Source organism: Ips typographus, linkage group LG3, assembly GCF_016097725.1.
Source record: "Ips typographus isolate SLU linkage group LG3, UJ_Ityp_2.0, whole genome shotgun sequence".
In the NCBI taxonomy this organism is placed as follows: Eukaryota; Metazoa; Arthropoda; class Insecta; order Coleoptera; family Curculionidae; genus Ips; species Ips typographus.
Window position 1 is genome coordinate 462,219 of NC_138424.1, and position 20,698 is coordinate 482,916.

Below are 20,698 nucleotides of genomic sequence, written 5' to 3' on the forward strand. Positions count from 1 at the left end.
CGACACGTGATTTTGGTAGCCTGACTTCTGAATAAATCACGTGACACGGAAAATGGTAAAGCAAACAACTGTGGCGCACAAGTGAGGTAACGCAAGTTTGTTGAAGCTGTCAAAGAACGTGGAAAACAGGCTGCTCGGACTTGAAAAGTTCAAAAGTTTGGTGAAAATGTGAAAATTCCTTCGCGTTTGGAAAGGAAAAAACGTTTATCGTGGAAAATGTACAATGATTTATAGTGTTTTAGATGGAAAATGGCCCACTTTCCGCCCGATCTAGAGTTTCTAGGTGAGTCCTAGTTTTGATACGATTTTTTTCATAATATAATAAATAATAGGACAGAAAATATGTTGAAAGTTTATTTGTGTTTTTGCTTGGTTTTAAGCGATCACTCTTCGTTTATCTCTTGGGATTGCAATCGTTTTGGATAGAAAATTAGTGTCGCTGACGTCAAGTTAAGGTCTTTCTGGACTAATTCAATAAATTAAATTGAATAATTTGAGTGTAAAATGCACTATTATTGCTCCTTTCTTTTCGCTTTATTGTTGTTGTATGGGGGGAGTATTGTTGTGTTTGGAACGGTCCTTGTAGGTTGTCAGGCTTAACAAAGCTGAATAATTATCTGTTTACATGTGTGGTGTATTTGAATTTTTGAGGTGTCAATGAGGTTCAACAGGTGGTCAAATCCTGTTTGCAATCATATGACATGTCAATGTGTGTTTACACTGACCTATTACCAAATTATTTAGAACAAATAGGATATGTTTGGTTTAATTTTAGTACTTGTCAGCTAATTTAGTAATATTGACAATCACTCACTCTTGAACTCTGTTGAGTCAATAGTAGAAAATTTGCCTGAATCATTCTGGTTTACATGTTTTAAGGATCAATCAGGATTTGTATTGAAGTAGTCTGCTCCTGCTGGTTAAGTTTTCTGTGCTAGACAGTCACGTGACTACTGTCAAAATAACTGTCATAAATTTCAGGCGGCATTAGTTTTCAAGCTCCTTGGAGCGAGTCCAGCGTTTTTGAGGTCCCGACGACGTAATTTGGCAAAACCATATTTTGATCAACTTTTAAATTATGTCATTGTCACGTCAAAAATGCTCTGCTTGCTCAAAACAAATGCAGTCTCAGAAACACAGTAGTGACAGATATCACGTGGTTTTAGGATAGTGTGGTTAGGTATAACGGATAATTTAGCTAGATAGCCACGTGACTATATTGTCTAAAACACATAATGGCTATGTTATTAAAAACGATATACAAAAAAACTAGAGACCGGTAAAAGAATCACGAAAACGGTAGATATACGTTACAGTGACCTAATTTAACAGAACAAGTTTGGAACAACTGTCAAATCGAAGTCATCGTTACGTCATATTCGCTCTGCAGGCTTGATAGAGCGTCAAAACCAAAACGAATGGGTTTTGGAAAACTGATTGGTCGTGCAGTGCAAATTTGATGTCTTTACCAAACTTCTGTTTATAATGTGCATATTTGCATTAAGTGAAAAAATATTGTTGAATCACTAATTTTTCCATGAGTAATCACTTACTTTATTTTTGTTGGTTTAGATTATAACTGTCTGATAAAGTAGTCACGTGATTGGTTGATTGGTTGGTTTTCCACTGGAAATCGCAAAAATCTTGTCTTTCATTGGTTCTATGTTCACGTGACTGTATGTACAAATTTCTTTGGAACAAACCACTTATACAGTTTTTTATTCATCTCTGTCGAGAACATTCATTTTCCACGATTTTCTCTCTTGTTTTCACTCATTTCAAATTTCCTGACCAGTGTAATTAAAGAGAAAGGTTATTAAATTGATTTTTTTTATAAATATTAAATCATGTTAATGTTTTTCTGATGAAAACCATAGAAGGGCAACAACTTTTCTCTGCTTTATTACATATTTATACAATTCTTAACATGTGATTCTCATCACACCTGGTGAAGGCCAAGGTTTTGCACACCTGAAGGTGGTGATTGAACCTTGCGCTTGCTTCAATCAGTTGTAACAAAATAACTATAGTCCTAAATATTAAAATCACTTGATCTTTTGACTTTTTTTATCAATAAGTATAAAACAGTATCTGGACTGATGTCCCAATCTCTAAATTCGAAAACGTAAACATAACTAAAAACTGATAGTAGTGTTGGGTACATCATATACAGGACGTTTACATGGTATTAGAGGTGTAAATAAAGTATATCCGCTTTGATTTAAATTCACACAACGGACATGAAATTGTTGTAATTAATCTTGAAATAAATCCTAGTTGGTATAAATATACTATCAAGAGTTGGTCGACCTTCGTTCTCGCTATTATAACAATTTTACACATTTACGGACAATCCCATTTGCACAATGCATTCTTCGGATTGTTTCTGGTAAAGTGGATGATAATTCGTTTCCTTTTTAAGCCTTTCTATTCATCAAATAATAGTTTTTTTTCAGTACGATTTCTGATGACATTTTGACGTACTTTGGCAAGTAAGGGAGTAAATTAGGGTGAAAGCAGCGGGTGTCTAAAAATGTGCGTATTTATCGTGAAGCAAATTTGACGCCCTCTATCGGCCAAACGGTATGACCAATCAACTCATGTGGGGACATTTTTGGAAAGCTTGTAATCTGCACTATCTTTTGTTTTCTATGACATTTTGACGTATCTTGGCAAGTAAGGGAGTAAATTAGGGTGAAAGCAGCGGGTGTCTAAAAATGTGCGATTTTATGGTGAAGCAACTTTGACGCCCTCTAGCGGCCAAACGGTATGACCAATCAACTCATGAGGGGACATTTTTGGAAAGCTTGTAATCTGCACTATCTTTTGTTTTCTATGACATTTTGACGTATCTTGTCAAGTAAGGGAGTAAATTAGGGTGAAAGCAGCGGGTGTCTAAAAATATGCGATTTTATGGTAAAGCAACTTTGACGCCCTCTAGCGGCCAAACGTTATGACCAATCAACTCATGTGGGGACATTTTTGGAAAGCTTGTAATCTGCACTATCTTTTGTTTTCTATGACATTTTGACGTAGCTTGTCAAGTAAGGGAGTAAATTAGTATGACTAATTTTTCGATTTAGGAGACGTACATGTCGATCAAAAACATGTCTATAGTAGAGTTAAATCATGATGATACAATTTGTCAAAACCATAATTTGATCAACTGTCAAATTATGTCACTCTGCTTTTTCGGCTGTTGCTTGTCTTAAATTTGTAAAATTACATAAATAGGCAACACTATCAAAGTGTCTGCACCAATCAGACTCACGTAGATGAAATTATCCCTTAAAGTGTACATTTACGCCCGTAATCGAACCATGACGGGTGTTCGACCTTATTTTAATTCACCGTTGACCATTTTATTGATCAAACAAAACCGCTGTCATCGATGCATTGTAATAAAAGTCGAGATGGTTGAGGCACGCGACCAGGACATTAACTATATGCCGCAGAACACGCTCCCTTCTATGTATTTTTGGGTCTGATTGTCCTCGATTTCTGATTTATGTCAGAGAATAAGGGGGAAGAAAAGGTAAAAAGCAAACAGGATGATTAAGTGGTTAACTGACGCAGTTATTATGCAAATTATTTACTGGTGCACGTTGCACCCTCCCACAACCAACACACCATGAAATCGAGTTAATTGTAGCAGTTTACCATCTGTCTTGACATAATTTAATTTATTGATAGTTTCAACAAAGTCGTATTTTAAAAATCCAAGTGTATTTTCAGCTCATGGTAGTTAGTATACTCTATACAGTCTTTGAGTGACAAAACTGTCAAATTCTGAAATGGACAAAAATTCCAATATGGCGGAAATAGTGGTGACAGTTGGAAGTGGGTGGAAATTGAGTTTTTTGAGGATTAGATGATTTTTATGGTTTAAAATCAAAACTTGAGGTTATTTTCGTAAGTTATTTTTGTTTGCTGTCGTTCATAAGTTTTTCAAGCCACATTGTAACAGCAATTCAGGATAAAGCCCAACCGTGTCAGTTTTTTACTTTACAAAAAACCGGATCTAACTCAACAGTGGTTGAACACTCTGAAGTGGGATGATTTTACTCCAACACTACACTCAATGATAGGTACAAGTGCTTTCTAGTACAGTAAACTTATTAGGTACTTGTTACATGCTTAGGTATGTGGGTTACATTTTAAAGCATCCTTCATTGTGAGAGCAACAAAAATAATTTTGAATGAATGTTCTTGGTAATAACATAAGAACCATTTACCAGTTTTGCTTACCTAGTTTCAAGGATTTACAGATTTTCTTGCATTGAACAGTGTTTAAACTAGTTTGCTGTATGTTGTACTTTTCAGGACAAATGTTCTAACCAATTTCTTTAGGCTGGACTTGATTGAGTATAAAAAAGCTCTATCTATACATATCTGGATCAGGAATGAACCTTTTTTTGATTTTTCACTCACAATTTGCAATCAACTACACGAAACAATTTTAAAAAAACATATTTTTTACTGCATCTGCATACGTTTGTGTATAAAACGAAAACCGCTAGCGCCGCCATTAAAAGTGACATTTTAGGCTTTCTAGTATAGAGGGCGGTGCATTATAGAATCGTATGTATTTGACAACTACTGAAAAGAAGAAGAGAGGTTATATTGAACTCCAATATGGCGACTGACTTTTGGCAGTATCCTATTTAGCTGTTTTCTCTATTTTGCATACTTTGGAGAGAAAGCCTACATGACACTTCCAAGTCGATTTTATTAAGTACAACTCAAGCTAAGTTGAGTTTTGAATGTGACAGATCAGGTGCAAAATAACACAGTCTAAACTAAACACTTATCTAGGCTGTCCTTAAACTCAACTTAGCCAATGTTGAGGAAACTGACATAAGCTAATTACTGAATGCTATCCAAGATGAGTTAACAAAGGGGAATGAATTGTTGTGAAAATGTGACACTGACAGTTTAACCTGTCACATTCAAAATTCAATTTAGCTTAAATTAGCTTGAAATTAAGATAAAAAAAGAATATGAAAATTATCCCACGATTTTATGGGAAATTTATACCTGTCGCGGCCATTTTCCTACCATTTTTTCCTATACCCTTTTGAATAAGATTAACTGTTACTAGACACGCAAATCCGCATTTAGACCAATAACAACTCACGATCAATAGCCGAGCTCGTTTTATTGGTCCAGAAAACTGACCAATGGTTTTTCTTTTCTGTCCTTTCCAGTGTCCAGCGCTGACCAGTAAGACTACTTCAAATAATAACTTTTCAGTTGAGAAAATCAGGAAATGTTTGAAAATTTCCTTCTTGGGGGCTTTGGACGCTGGTTGCCAAGACAACCAGGGTGGGAGGTGGAAATAACAAATTGCCCAGTTTATCGATAAAATTTTAGGTACGCAGACCAAGTCAGTAGTAGGTTCGGGTCCTTTTGTTAAAAGTCGCGTGATATACGTGTCGGGAACATGTCCAGCCACTTGGTTTTGTGTTTATTTGGAAATTGGTGATCACCAAAGAAAAAAAACCGTTGACGATGGTTGCGACCTGAATAATTATGGAATTTTGGGATATGGATGATCGTCGGGAGATCAGAATTCACAGGAATACCGTCTCAGGTTCTCATTTTGGTTATTAAAATAAACCCAGTTGACTTTGTGTTCCTACTATTCCAGTATTTTTGATTTGAATTTGGTAAGATTAGCCATTTTGGATCTGCAACTCTAGCAGGAAATCTTCTCTTTCGGTTATTTGTTCGATAATCTGGTCATTGTTTGGCGGTTTCCAAGCGACCACTTTACCCAGCTTTGCATAGAAAAGTCCAGAAAAACAGATTTTATGTGCGATTCTTTTTTGTTTTAACATTGATTTTAAATTCAGTTTGCAGGGTAATCATAATAACTGCAGGTAAAATTGATTTCCAGCATTAATTGACCCACTTTACCTCATTGACCATTAATCATCAAAAATTTAACCCAAAGAATACAGTGGTCAGATTAATAATAAATTTTGTTTCAATAGGTATAGACAACGGAGGAGTGGATTTATCGACTCTAGAATACATAATCAGCACTGATGGCGGCAATGCTCAGACTTTCAATTTTGGCGACCTGAACGGCCACCCTCAGGGCGGCAAATTTCTGAATGTTGCTGTTGAGACCAAAGTCAACACTGGGTAAGTTACTTCACCGCTCATCAACTGTAATTACAGTTAATTAATTTTGATTTGTAACAGACACTCCCTGCCAGAAAGTCCTCCAGACTCGGAACATCCTTACAGCCCCCAAGATGGATGCGAAGCTCCACTAACCGCCGAAAACGTTTACTCCAGCATCTACAAGGAGGAAATTTTCAATCCCATCGGCAACTTTTTGTCCCCGTCCAATGTGGTGCTCGACCAAAACAGTCAGGGTTTAGTGGACGAAAATGGCCTTTTACAGGTTTGGTTTAGCCTGATGAAATTTCCATTTCACCGCGGATATTTACTTGATATCTTACAGGATGATAGATTGAACTCCCTCCCAAACTGTCGGATGCTCCAGGAAGGTTTAGGAACGTCCGACCATGATAACATTCTTACCGATAATGTACCTGGTCAGTTTGTTTTTCTAACAACTCACAAGTGGTCTAACTATGTGTGTGTAGATAATAATCAGCAAATTTTGCTGCAAAATGTCCAAGGCGAACATTCAGGCTCTAACGGCTTCGGTCGATCCATATACCAGCCGAACGAGTTCGTGGCTGAAGGAAAGCACGTGGTCAACTTTACCATAGCTCCCCAGGCATTGGAGAGCATAGAACCTATGGAAAATAGTCTAGAGGGGACGGGTTTGAGCAGAGTGTACACGAACGTGCAGAACACTTTCAAGAAACGGAAACTGAGTCAGGATAGTCCGCTGGTGAAGAACGAACCTGGTGAATATCTGTTTGTAGGTTTCTTTTTGTTGCTAAAGCTTGTTATGTACAGTCAATGTGGAACACTGCACCACAGCTCAGATGAGCCCTTCTGAACCTTTCGGTTCCCAAACCGACGACGACTACGGGGCTGCTTCAGAAAGTTGCCTATCTGAATCACCGTACCAGTGCATCAGATTTAATCCCTTCCAGCAATCTAATTGGCACGTTTTGTGCGATCAAAACTTAACAGAACTGTGAGTTTAACTATCCTACGTTCACGCAATCTGTATTGTTGATTTTGCAATTTAGGGCCACGCCTCAATACAAAGTGGACGCCGACAAGGGCTTTAACTTCTCCAACGCTGATGATGCGTTTGTTTGTCAGAAAAAAAATCACTTCCAAGTGAGTCTCATACAGTTTGTATGCGATTTTTTTGCAGTTAACTTGTTTTTTTCAGATAACTTGCCATGTGCAACTGTTGGGCGACGCCCAATTTGTACGTACTCCAGATGGTTTGAAGAAAATCGTCAGTTTTCACTTGCACTTTTACGGTGTGAAACACGACTGTCCTTCGCAAACCATAAGAGTGGAACAGAGCCAAAGCGATCGTAGCAAAAAGCCGTTTCATCCAGTTTTGTAAGTTTTATAGTCAGAATTTTGCCCTTTGAGAATGACGTCAAGCAGGTGAAAAAACACGCATGTCTGGAATTAGACCACAAATTTTAACCTACAAATGCTTTGAAAAATTGGTGCGTTCGGAAGTGGCTGATGATCAAGTGCCTTGAAAATCACATGATCATGAGAATTATTTCAGTTTAATCATCATTCATTCAGTGAATAGGTGTGCTTGCACTCACTTAAAGATCTCTTCTACTCCTAATAACATAATATATTATTAACGTTCATTGATTTTGTGGTGTGTTATTGTACTTAAAAACACTATAAAGCAAAAATAGAAATTTGACAGCAACATTACCAACTTCTTTGTTTTTCATAAAAGCGGTTATTTTGGTTTTACTGACCGACATTTTCTTAGAAATGTTGGTGAAATAGTAGTCGTCAGCTGGAATTCCATCATTTTTCATTTGGCATAGGGTAGCAGTACTCACTTTCAAAGCCTGTGATGCTCTATCATACACATTAGAATAATCAATTGGGATGACATCTGGAAACTGTTTCTTTTCGTACTCCAAAAAAAAAACAGCACATTTAGAATTAGCATTTGGGCTTGCTCATTGTAGCACAGCGTTTTTATACCTTTGATATTTGTTTATATCAAAGTGACAGTAAATGTCAACGTTTTTAATTTGACAGGATGACAAAATTAATAACGTGCCTTTTTTGCTAAAATTGTTTATCTCATATGTTCATATATGTTTGATATGTGAGAAACAAAGATGTAAAAAGATGACGTCATTCTCAAAAAGTAAAAATCCAACTTTACCTGACTTTTTTAATTTTATCTCATTGGAAATTTCGTTGGTTTAGAGTGGATCTGGTTAATCAACAAGTAGCCAAAGTTACAGTGGGCAGGCTGCACTTTAGTGAAACGACGTCGAACAATATGAGGAAGAAAGGAAAACCCAATCCTGAACAAAGATATTTTCAAGTAAGTGACGTGTGTAATTTGTTTTTATTTTGTTTTGATGATTAGTTTTGTTGCAGCTCGTCGTAGGTCTTCATGCTCACACAATCAATGGCAACTTTCCAGTAATTAGCCATGCTAGTCAAAAAATAATTGTTCGGGTAAGTTTTATAGTTAAACTCAAATAAACTATTCTCCACGTCAATCGGGACAGTGATTTGGACTCGGATTTGGATCATTTTTAAAATTTCGAAACGTATCAACAGATTTTAATGTTTACTTTTACTGATTTGAAAACTTTTACTTTAATCCCCATCTGACATAAGGAAGTGTTATTTAGGTTTCCACTTAATTTTATCCGAAAAAGACAACAGGTGAGGTTTACAGTGCTCAAGCTCGAACTAAGTTATGGCAGCAGCTTTTTATGTGTCATTTTAGTTGGGTGTAGATATTACCTGTTACATAATTTTTAAAGCAACCCAATGACCAATCAAAGTGGGACAAGAACGTGTGCAAAAAATAATAGTATATTATTCAACGAGCTTTTTATGATAGCCATTAATCCCTAAGGGGGATGTTTACGTCACGAGCCGTAGGCGAGGGACGCAAATCTCCCGTGGGATTAATGGCCATAAAAAACGAGGATAATACTATACTTTGTCCACGACCACTGTCCATTACCACTAATGCCAAGTGCAGGCAAATTAGAAGTTGATACTCTTTTATGTAGATAATAAATAATATAGGTAATCTCTCAAATCCGCCATAACAACTGAAATGTCAAACTCGATACGATTAGGATCGCGTTTAGAATGGCCGTCGGTGTACAAGTCGTGACAGAATTTGGGAAAAAATGGATCACGTGAACAATTTATTTACATAACTATATGGTGGCATGTGACAAAGGCCACGGTGCGCACACCAGCCCTATTTCTGAACGCACCCCCAGCGTTGCCGCCTACCAAGGATATTAAACAGTCAAGGATTGCTCGGTCGGCCGATTTTGTTTCCCGGCGGCGAATGAATTCTGACGTCACAGTGGGCCTTCGGGTGCACAATACGCTAAATATTCGCCCGAGATGCTATGTACGAGATCATATTCGTGAATGATCGACTGCAATCGCGCATCGCGCAAAACAATCGCGCGAACGCGAGAGACCCATGGTGACGTAAAAATCGTCACCGGCCCGAGCCGATACCGGCAAGATTGCGCTTATGGGATTAAGCACTCCTTTACTGTTTACCGTCCTTGGCCGCCTACGACCACAAGGGCACTGACGTTGTCAATGTCAACTTAAAAAACCACAGAACTAAGGACGGTCATACACCAAAAATATTTCAAATATAAATTATGGAATTTACCTAATGATTTGGCAAACTCCTGTACTGTGTTATTGCGGTGTATTTGTTAAGAAAATGGTATTCTGAATTAGCAGTAATTACAAAGACATAAGTGGATGTCTACATGCAAGAAATACCGCATATCCCATGTTTTATGCTTGGTGTGCAACCACCTTTAGGTCGAGAGGGAATAATGATCATTATTCCTCTTCATTAATCCCTCTGACGCTATATGACCTTCATTTAGCTTCTGTCAACACGCTGAATATTGGTACATTATTGGTTGGTCGTGGACAAAAGTATTAAATTACAGTCACTTTACTAATAAATATTTTTAACTTTTTTCTTACATAGTAATTTGTTGTTTAGGGTATTACCTCGGGACGTTTCTAAATTAACTTGTGTCCGAAGAAATATCGATTTTTCCGGAAAATAGACATAACACTGTTCAATCTTGAATTAAGCCATATTAGCATGTTTCTATCTATCATTCAAATGCTCAACATTATCTGAGTACTTTTCAGGACAAGCCCCATATTTGGTAAGACCTTACAGGGTGTCCAGAGACAGTGAGTGAAACTTGAAATTGTTTGCACAAGTTGTTCTTCCACTTTAACTGTCTCTAAACACCCTGTATGGTTCTATCGGTCAAGGGAGTTGACTTAAAATTATGCAACACATAATATTGGACCTACAGTTGACTTAAAATGACAGTTCAATTCTACTGCCTTAATTCCATATTGAGCACTGCTATGTCGCATTTGTTGGACAAATCGATATTTCTTGAGTCAGAGAATGTTAATTGAGGAACGGCCAAAAACGTCCCGAGTTATTTACTTAAGCAACACTTCCTTATTAAAAAAAAATTGATTAATTGGGGACTGTTTGAAAATTTGAGCCAATGAATTAAGCTTAATGATAGTCCAAACCTCATCAAAATCTGTTGTGTCATTTAAAAATGGCAACGTTTTCAAAATGACCCAAAAAAATCACTGTCCCGGTTGAGGAGGCGCGCAGTTTAGCTGCTCAATCACTACAATGATGATTATTTATTTAAATTATCTGTAGCTAATGAATTTGTGTATACTTCTGTTAAAATAAGTATTTAAATCATCTAAAATAAACGAATTGGTAAAGCAAAATAAACCAAAATAAAATCTATCAACAAAGACTGTCATTGTTTTTCAATGCAGCCAAATTTCGTTTCTGGTCTTTCATAAATCTAATTGATCGATATGTTCGAGTAGGATCAATATACAGGTATGGTAAATGCAAAACCGACCATAGGAAACCCGTGTAACTGACAGAGAAACGTAGATACTGTTCTCGCGGAGTGAGTTTACCCGTGCGTCACGAAGGCTACGTCATTTATAATCATATGAATCAAATCAAGTTTTCGTCAACAAACCTGTTGTGTTCATATTATAGAAAAAGGCGTGTCTAAAGCTTCGTCACGTTTAAAATTTTGCGTGAATTGTCAGTCAGAAAGTAGAGATCATTGGCTGCAAATTTGCACTAAAACAACCTTCTACCAAAGCAAATCAAAAATATCTTGACCGAAATAACATTTTTTATTTATGAGAAGTCTCCGTTTGGATCATAGAATTCCGTCTAAATTTGAAACCTCATTTATTTACCAAAATTCGCAGAGATGTATCACCAATATGTAGTATTTCTTTAACTTTAAGCTCTTGATTTAGGTTCTGGATGGTTACATGTTTCTCTAAAATAAATACAACAAATTAAAAATTTAATAAGACATTCTGAGTGATGCTGTAGTATTTCATATCTCATTTTCAGGTTGCAATCCACAAATTTTATTTTAAACCCGCTGGAAAACATTTTAGACGCTTATTTTATTTTTTCTATGAGTTTATTATTAATATGTTTGAAGAAATTTTTATGAAAAATCTATAATGCATCCCAAAAATCTCAGTCTCTGGAAACAATGAAATGTTAATAGATGTTTCTTACAAAAGTAGATATATTTTACTATTATTAACATACTATCGTATCGTTGTACATATCATATAATGTATTTCGAACATCCATTTTAATGCTTTCAGATAAATCAGTGGTCTTGACCCGTCGATAACGTCTCGATTTAGGTTTTCTAGGTGAGGAAATCATAAGATTACTTGCTTGCTTTTCCCGAATCGAATAAACAGTTTTGCGGGAAATTTTCAAAGCAGCTACAACCTTCTAGTATCAAAAAAAAACATCAGTAAGAATATGTAAGGTCTTAAAATTTCTTATGTTCTTCCTGAACAGATGATAAAGCTTCTAAAGGTCCTCCATTAGTTTTTTCCAATTCAAAATATTCACAAAGGTTAAGAATTAACTGCTGGGCTTGTCTGTAGAGAATTTTTCCAGGCATTTTCTAAAAAAATACTGTAATAGTAAGTAATTCCGAATTTAGGAAAAACCAAATGGCTAAATAAAAATCATAATAGACACTCCCACTTTTTTTTCAAAACAGGTTAGTAATTGTGCCAATTTTGGTTAGATCGTGACAGCCGTCATAAACAAAATAAAAATATTAATAATAATATTATGAAAGTACTTACAGAATGTTAAAAGCGTAGAAACAATAGCTCGTAAAAGAACTGTGGTGGTGTGGTAAATAGAAAACTTTATAAATGATTAACAACACAAAGAAACGGAAAAGAATTAATAGTAAACAAATGAAATAAATTTCGATGGTTGTCAAACTGACAATGACTGAAATAGAAGCGCTAATCAGTAAATGTTTTTTTTGGAAGACATTCACTTAGATATTTACCCTTTCTGAAAGTGAACAATAGACAAGGATGAAGTCAGTAATGCATGTCTACTTCTAAATCACAGGGGGATGACGCACGGGTAAACTCAGACCGCGAGAACAGTAATTGCATGCGCGGGACAAAGACAGGAAACGAAAAAAATATCAAGTAGGCCATATTTTCAGCGCGCTGTTGCCAAAATCCAACACCGTCGACAAAATTAATTTTGTTCTTGGATTATTCCATGGAAAACATTATAAATCTAGATTTCCATCTTAAATAGGAGGCCATGAAGACACAAAATTTGACATTTGATTAAAAGCTATTTCAAATATCCAAAATAATAATCCAAGAACAAAATTAATTTTGTCGACGGTGCTGGATTTTGGCAACAGCGCGCTGAAAATATGGCCTACTTGATATTTTTTTCATTTTCTGTCTTTGTCCCGCGCATGCAATTATCTACGTTTCTCTGTCAGTTACACGGTTTTTCTATGGTCGGTTTTGGATTTACCACACCTGTATGTTTTAAGAGTTAATGGCGCCTAATCTTATCGAACATTTATTAGAGTCTTGCAGTTTGTATAAAATGACAAACACCTCACAAAGGATTTAATTGAGGACAGTAGTCTTAGTTGCAATTTTCTTTCTAAAGAACATTTTTCAGGCTTCAAATCCCGGACAGTTTGAAAGTGACGTGGAGCTCTGTTGGCAAAAAGGTCAAAACCCGGTAATTCACTTTCCTCAGCACACGCCTATTTTCCCTCTAAACTTTTTGCTTTGTTTCTAAGGATACGGTATTTCATAACGGTAAAGTGGGCATCAACACTGACAGGCCGGACGAATCTCTAGTGGTACACGGCAACATCCGACTGAACGGACACTTGGTCCATCCGTCGGACGTCCGAGCCAAGAAGAACATTGTCGAACTGAACACGGCCGAACAACTAAAAAATGTACAGAAACTCCGAGTGGTTCGGTACGATTACGAGCCGACGATGGCCTCGCAACTGTGCGGCGAAAAACACTTTACGGACACGGGCATGATCGCGCAGGAAGTGGCCAAAATCATACCGGAAGCGGTGAAACCGGCCGGTGACTTGATCTTGCAGGACGGGACCACTATTCACAAGTTTTTGGTCGTTAACAAGGACCGAATTTACATGGAAAACATCGGCGCTGTTAAAGAACTTTGTAAGGTGATGGGCGAACTGGAAACGAGAATCGATCAGGTTGAACGCAACACTACTAGGATGTTGAATAACCCGAGAAGGGCGGATAGTTTAAGGTCTGACAGCACTGGTATGTTGTTCTCCTCAGTTAGGAAAGGAGGTTGTACTGACTGGATGATTATTGTTTCAGTCAATAGCTCAAGGCGATCACACTCGATTGCTCACTGTAAATGCTCAAAACGACACAGATGTAAATATTGCCAGAGACAAGACGAGGAGATGTGTTCGAATAAGCTGATACATGTTGTTATAGTATTTCTATTTTTTATTATGGCTTTCTGGTAAGTTCTTGTCCTTTGCAACCAAAAAGTTGTATTAAAAATATATTATTTCTTTATCAACACAGCTTGGCAGCCATTACTACGTTATACATGATGGAAACTGCGAAACAAAAAAATGGCGTGTTGCACTCAAGTATGGATTTTCCTGGTAAAATACACGTGACCAAGAAACCGAGTACAGTACCTAAATCGACCACGTGGACTACTCATGCTCCTTCGAGTACCACCGGATTTTATATTCGAACCAAAGGTACATGATCACCACAAAAGTCGTATTTAGGACGTTATTTGATCTGCGTTTTAATTGTCGGTTTAGAAGATTTTTTTCAATTCTTCACATTGACTAGTGATGAGTTTATTACCAGTAAAGTAAATATTTTACTTTTCCAGGAAAATTTGACCAGTAAATTTCACATACTGGTTGTGCAGTTAAAACTTTGGCACCGCTTTTCTCCCTGATTGTACTAAATTTTGAAGTGTTTTTTCAGGTTATTGGATAGGATATTTAATGAAGTTTCTAAAAACGTGCTTAAAATTGTAATTTTTTCACTCCAAGTGGGTTTGACAAGCAGTTTTGTCCCTGACTGTCAAACTGTGCTCAAAAAAATGCAAAAATCAGGGTTTAGAAAAGTTTTCCTGCAGTATTCGATACAAAAAGTGTTTCTGAGATTTATCACGTGACAAAATGTGTGTGACATTTTTCAGTCTTTATGACGTCATTTCTGACAATTTCTAGATGAAAACAGACTCTGTGACGTCGTTGGATTACTTTGAGACACCAGAAATGCCTAAAAAGTCAATTTTGACAACTCCAAAACAGAAAAACTGTGATTGACTGTACTTGACGATTTTCGGACATTTTTCAGTCTTTATGACGTTAATTCTGACAATTTTTAGAGAAAACAGTCTCTGTGACGTCGTTTGACTACTTAAAGACAGAAGAAATGCCTAAAAAGTCAATTTTGACAACTCTAACACAGAAAAACATTTTTTACTGTATTGGACATTTTTCGGACAATTTTCACTCCTTATGACGTCATTTCTGACAAATTCTTGATGAAAACAGTCTCTGTGATGTCGTTTTACTACTTTAAGACAGCAGAAATGCCTAAAAAATCAATTTTGAAAACTCCAAAACAGAAAAACTGTGATTGATTGTACTTGACGATTTTTGGACATTTTTCAGTCTTTATGATGTCAATTCTAACAATTTCAAGATGAAAACAGTCTCTGTGACGTCGTTTGACTACTTAAAGACAGCAGAAATACCTACAAAGTCAATTTTGACAACTCCAAAACAGAAAAACTGTGATTGACTGTATTTGACGATTCTCGGACATTTTTCCGTCTTTATGACGTCAATTCTGACAATTTCTAGAGAAAACAGTCTCTGTGACGTCGTTTGACTACTTTAAGACACCAGAAATGCCTAAGAAGTCAATTTTGACAACTCTAACACAGAAAAACATTTTTTACTGTATTGGACATTTTTCGGACATTTTTCAGTCTTTATGATGTCAATTCTGACAATTTCAAGATGAAAACAGTCTCTGTGACGTCGTTTGACTACTTAAAGACAGCAGAAATACCTACAAAGTCAATTTTGACAACTCCAAAACAGAAAAACTGTGATTGATTGTACTTGACGATTTTCGGACATTTTTCAGTCTTTATGATGTCAATTCTGACAATTTCAAGATGAAAACAGCCTCTGTGACGTCGTTTGACTACTTAAAGACACCAGAAATACCTACAAAGTCAATTTTGACAACTCCAAAACAGAAAAACTGTGATTGACTGTATTTGACGATTCTCGGACATTTTTCCGTCTTTATGACGTCAATTCTGACAATTTCTAGAGAAAACAGTTTCTGTGACGTCGTTTGACTACTTTAAGACACCAGAAATGCCTAAGAAGTCAATTTTGACAACTCTAACACAGAAAAACTTTTTTACTGTATTGGACATTTTTCGGACAATTTTCACTCCTTATGACGTCATTTCTGACAAATTCTTGATGAAAACAGTCTCTGTGATGTCGTTTTACTACTTTAAGACAGCAGAAATGCCTAAAAAATCAATTTTGAAAACTCCAAAACAGAAAAACTGTGATTGATTGTACTTGACGATTTTCGGACATTTTTCAGTCTTTATGACGTCATTTCTGACAAATTCTTGATGAAAACAGTCTCTGTGACGTCGTTTGACTACTTAAAGACAGCAGAAATGCCTACAAAGTCAATTTTGACAACTCCAAAACAGAAAAACTGTGATTGACTGTATTTGACCATTTTCGGACATTTTTCAGTCTTTATGACGTCAATTCTGACAATTGTCTGTGTGTGTAAATAATCTTCCAAAAACTACGTGATATCAGTTACTAATGTCAAAACTGTCAAAATTTGCCTAGAATTTGAAAGAATTACAGTTTAACAAGTTTTCGAAACAAGACGTGTCTCTGAAAGTTATGATTTCAGTTGTTTTGCCAATTGTCAGTAAATTACAAATTGTTTAAATAATATACAGTAAATAGTACAAGCATTACTTTGTCAGAAAAGTTTTACTTCATTTTTCACTAACTGAATTATTTCCAATTTTACTTTACCTTATCTTTATTTTGTTTCTATTAGATTTATATTATTTTTTTGTACTTTAGACATTAATAAAATCCCACAAGCGCCAATTCCAAAACCGCAACATTCCCGTATAATAGGCAGCCCGAACGAATGCCAGGCGGTCGATCAAAATCTCGAAGGAGCCGTTTGTCAGGTACATTCTTATTCCCCGATTTAATCTCGGTTGATTTTCATGCCTTTTTACACACAGATATACTGTTGCGCTCCGTCTTATAACGAGGCGGAAAGCGATTTACAATCGCACGTCGACAAACGGCCAATCAACGAGAACACTACCAGAAAAATGTCGCTGAAGGAACCACAAAACGATCCAGTCACTTTGGATAAGACTAAAGATCCCAGTCCTTTATACTCGAATTCGATTGACAAACTTGTCAGAACTAGCAGAGACACGTATGATAATAATAACGACGCTACTGACGATGAACTGACTGGTAAGTGATTTGAAATTAATTAAGAAAGGAGTAATTAAAACCGACAAATTGATTTCAGATCGGCAAATTACCATCACAGTTCAGGGTGACAACTTTAATACGTCATTATCTGAAATCTACTTAGGATCCGAATATAATATTTTCAACACCACCTATTTCATACCGATATCAAAGTATATGCCTGACACTGTCGTTAAAATCATCTTCAGGTAAGCGATTACCGCAACTATCCTTTAATAGGAATGTTAATGTATACAATACTTTAGGTTTAATCAAACACCAGAGAAGAAAATTCAAAATTGCCCCAATGAGTTGAAGCAAGACGAATGTTACGCGTCTTCCTCGTACAGTGAGGAGGCTAGAAGAGCGCGCGAAATTCAAACTACTCCCAGCAGCTACGATCGAGGTTTGAGCGTTACGTTTTTGGTAATTATGACCGATTTTCAGTCGAAAGTCATGACTTACCGTGCCAGCCTTAATGGAGATCAAGAAGGTCAAGAGGTAAGTTTGTTTATTCATTTTTTCTACTGTAACTTGGTTCATATTTTTCTGTCGCTTTTATAGAATCTCTGCAATATTCCCGATTCCGGTTTGGGAGAGGAATTCATTGTCTACAATTTCCATTTTCAGCGGAATTGCAAGGATTAGTTTAAATGTTAAAACCGAACAATCAGGCCGTAGACTTGTACATATTATAGTCAACGAAAAAACGCGAACATACACATAGTTAATTTAGCCCAGTCAGTAGAGATGAGAAATTTAATAGCTTCGAATATACAGGATGATTCAACATTTAGATTTTTAAATGATTAACTTAAAAAGCAAAAGGAATACTGTATGAGTATGATAGGTCAATTGCCAAGTCATTTAAATTAATAGGCGAGTAGCTAGAATTGTATAATGTGCAAGGAAACCCAGAATGTCAAAACAGAAGTAAAATGGCGTCACTGATATGACAATTTATTAATAATTATTATCTGACACCAACTGCTTCTCTTCTCATAAAAGACCAATAAAATTCAAAATAATACTAATTTTCAAATGTGCCTGATTTAACTATTTTCGAAAAGCCCTATAGTAAAATCCGGAATCCGCCATATTTGACCCTCAACAGTAATGATGACATTCATTGAATATTGCTAAATTTACTTGCTAAAATATTACAACAATTTTCATTGGCAAATTGAATGCAAAACTCATGGTATTAAAAAAATACCCTCAAATCTCTTTTTTTAACTTCAGTTGGGTGGAAAGAGAGAGAAACTTATTTTCACAGCCTAGTGTTAGTTAAATATTTTGAAATAGTCTATATTTGACGCATTATAAGGCACTTTCTTTCCATCCATGAGTTATAATTGAAAACTCACATGAGACCATGATTACAAAATCACTTAGAGGTCACGTGACCGTTAGATCATGACGGGTTTAGATCTGAAATTGCAAACCTTTTTTTTTAAATAGTTTATTTTAAAATATCGTAATTTTTGAATGAACTGTTTGTTTGTTTTAGTTGAAATCCTCTTTTTTGGCAAATTTATTAAGGCAAAATGCGGGGTTTTTTCAAGTTCCACTAAAGACCAAATAATACAACCCTTCCCCCTTATAATAGTACAGGACGTAGGTAATTTTACAATTAAAATTCTACGAAGAGTATATAATTCCCCTTACAGTTGGTTATTATTTCTTATCATTGGAAGAAGAAATTCCTTCTTTGCAATTATTTAACTTTTTCTACTCCTGGAAGCAATTTTTTAGTAGAAACTTTGATAAATCCAACTTTGGCAATGAAGTTTTGGTCATGTGATCAGCTCATCAAACCACCATTTTTTATTTTGCTGAAATGCAGCTTATACCGTTTGAATCACTCTGTATATAGCTAATTAAGACAATTTTATTATTGTTAATAGGTAGTTTTAAGTATTTTTTATTTCTTATTGTGCAATCGTTTTTTTTTTTATATTTACAGAATCTCATATCCTAGTGATCTTAATGACTAATTCATCAGAACATTCCTTTGTACTCGAACAAACTATATAATACTGTTTTAATATGTTATTTATATTTTTATTATTATTGTTTTTCGTTTTGTAAAGAGATATATTTTTACACATTTTTTTTTATCGGGTCGGAAAAGTTTTTAAACTGTTTGTCTTTAGGTATAAATAATTCACTTTTAGTAGTCTTTAGTATTGACTTATTGGAGTTTGTAAAAAGTTACAGTGTTGCCATTTACGTGGATGTTCAGGGCACACGCACCTGTAGAACCTGTACAGAGTTATATTTATAAAATACACAGAGTTTTGTGCGTAAATGTGGCAATATTGTATGAGCCACTTTAAAAAAATACATCATCTTGTATATAAAAAAGCACCTACTTAGGGATAAATATTGATATTATCACTATAATAATGTTGTAGGTTATTTAGTGATGACCAGAGAGATTAATTTACTCATTCCACTTTAAATTTAAATACAAAAAGGTTCTGGTAAATTGGATAATACTCACTGAAAAAAAAAGCATTTAAAATGTACTTAAAATTAGATCTAGTTTTGTGATTTGGGCCTTACAGAGTTGTGCCTTTAACAAAAAAGGTGGATTTCGGCACCGTTCAGTACATCAGAAAGTAGATTAGAAATTGCTATATCAAATAATTGATTCCATCCATGAAAGTGCATTATAGTAGTATAGTTGCTGACAGTAGTTATCTTTGGAAGGCGTTAATATAGTGGACTACTAAGTAATAGCTTGTAAATCTCTTCATTAATCTAGTTGTACGTACTCTTTTCTTGTATAGGCAATATAGAAGAAATTTGCAATACTATTTTTTTTCTGTTTTTGTGATTTGTGTAAAATAAAAGGAAAAATTGTTGTTTCGATCTTTTGCTGCAACCTTCCATGTCTTGTACTAGATAATTAAACCAATGTTAGAAATAATAGGTTCCGTAACACCTTCACCGTCAAATACTCCGCCCGGTACACTCCAGATCTATCTACACAATACAAACTCCGCATATTGCATAAACAGAAAGGCGTAGACAGACAATCATATCTAATAAGCTGAAACAACAAAGAACAAGATTCGGTGCTATCTGATGGCACACATTCCCCCAAAGAATACTAAAAATCACCGGGCATAATGCGAGTTATTAATGTAAATGATCGTTTGAACAGATAAACAATATGAACGCTAACAGTTACAACGAGTAGTGAAAGTTACATGGGTATAACATTTTTTTTTAGTTAATTTGCGGTTATAAAATAATGAATTGCCCACGTTTATTATGCGGTATTACTTGCAGATATTGATATTGCAATAATAGTTGATGATGCACGCGTTTAATTTGATTTATAATCATTTTAGATTTCAAATAAGCTTACTTTTAGAAAAATTATTTGGATAAGTGTAACTTTACACTAGTCGCATTCTGCTAAGTCTTTTGACTGTGACTTTTTGCACCTAACTTCCATCACAGTCAAATACTATAGTTAGCCAATAAATAAGGGACTAAAAGCCAATACATTGAATAATATTAAAATAAAACGGAAAACTGTG

General features: G+C 35.6%; 1 protein-coding gene across 4 annotated transcripts; it reads left to right on the forward strand.

Moving 5' to 3' along the window:
• The first annotated feature begins 116 nt into the window (after nt 1-116).
• On the forward strand, nt 117-20,014 carry LOC145725990 (uncharacterized). Of its 4 annotated transcripts, none has more exons than XM_081974915.1 (19): nt 117-283; nt 5,997-6,150; nt 6,211-6,415; nt 6,476-6,569; nt 6,621-6,890; nt 6,943-7,126; nt 7,182-7,275; nt 7,331-7,509; nt 8,362-8,482; nt 8,539-8,619; nt 13,217-13,291; nt 13,353-13,863; nt 13,924-14,074; nt 14,140-14,324; nt 16,731-16,843; nt 16,901-17,144; nt 17,203-17,353; nt 17,411-17,645; nt 17,709-20,014. In XM_081974915.1, the coding sequence occupies exons 1-19, from the start codon at nt 250-252 to the stop codon at nt 17,790-17,792; spliced, it is 3,165 nt and encodes a 1,054-aa protein (XP_081831041.1). In that variant the 5' UTR covers nt 117-249; the 3' UTR covers nt 17,793-20,014. The 4 variants fall into 4 exon arrangements, with proteins under 4 accessions (XP_081831041.1, XP_081831039.1, XP_081831038.1 ...); XM_081974913.1 differs by lacking the exon at nt 117-283 and adding an exon at nt 5,377-5,593 and having other exon boundaries at nt 6,476-6,577; nt 6,632-6,890; XM_081974912.1 differs by lacking the exon at nt 117-283 and adding an exon at nt 5,378-5,593.
• The last annotated feature ends 684 nt before the right edge of the window (nt 20,015-20,698 follow it).

Bases quoted from the DNA above. Each gene is read 5' to 3' on its own strand.
- LOC145725990 (XM_081974912.1), top strand. From the start codon at position 5,533: ATGGAATTTTGGGATATGGATGATCGTCGGGAGATCAGAATTCACAGG. The intron at 6,570-6,620 runs GTCAGTTTGTTT...ATGTGTGTGTAG, and splicing joins TCTTACCGATAATGTACCTG to ATAATAATCAGCAAATTTTG. The intron at 17,354-17,410 runs GTAAGCGATTAC...ACAATACTTTAG, and splicing joins GTCGTTAAAATCATCTTCAG to GTTTAATCAAACACCAGAGA.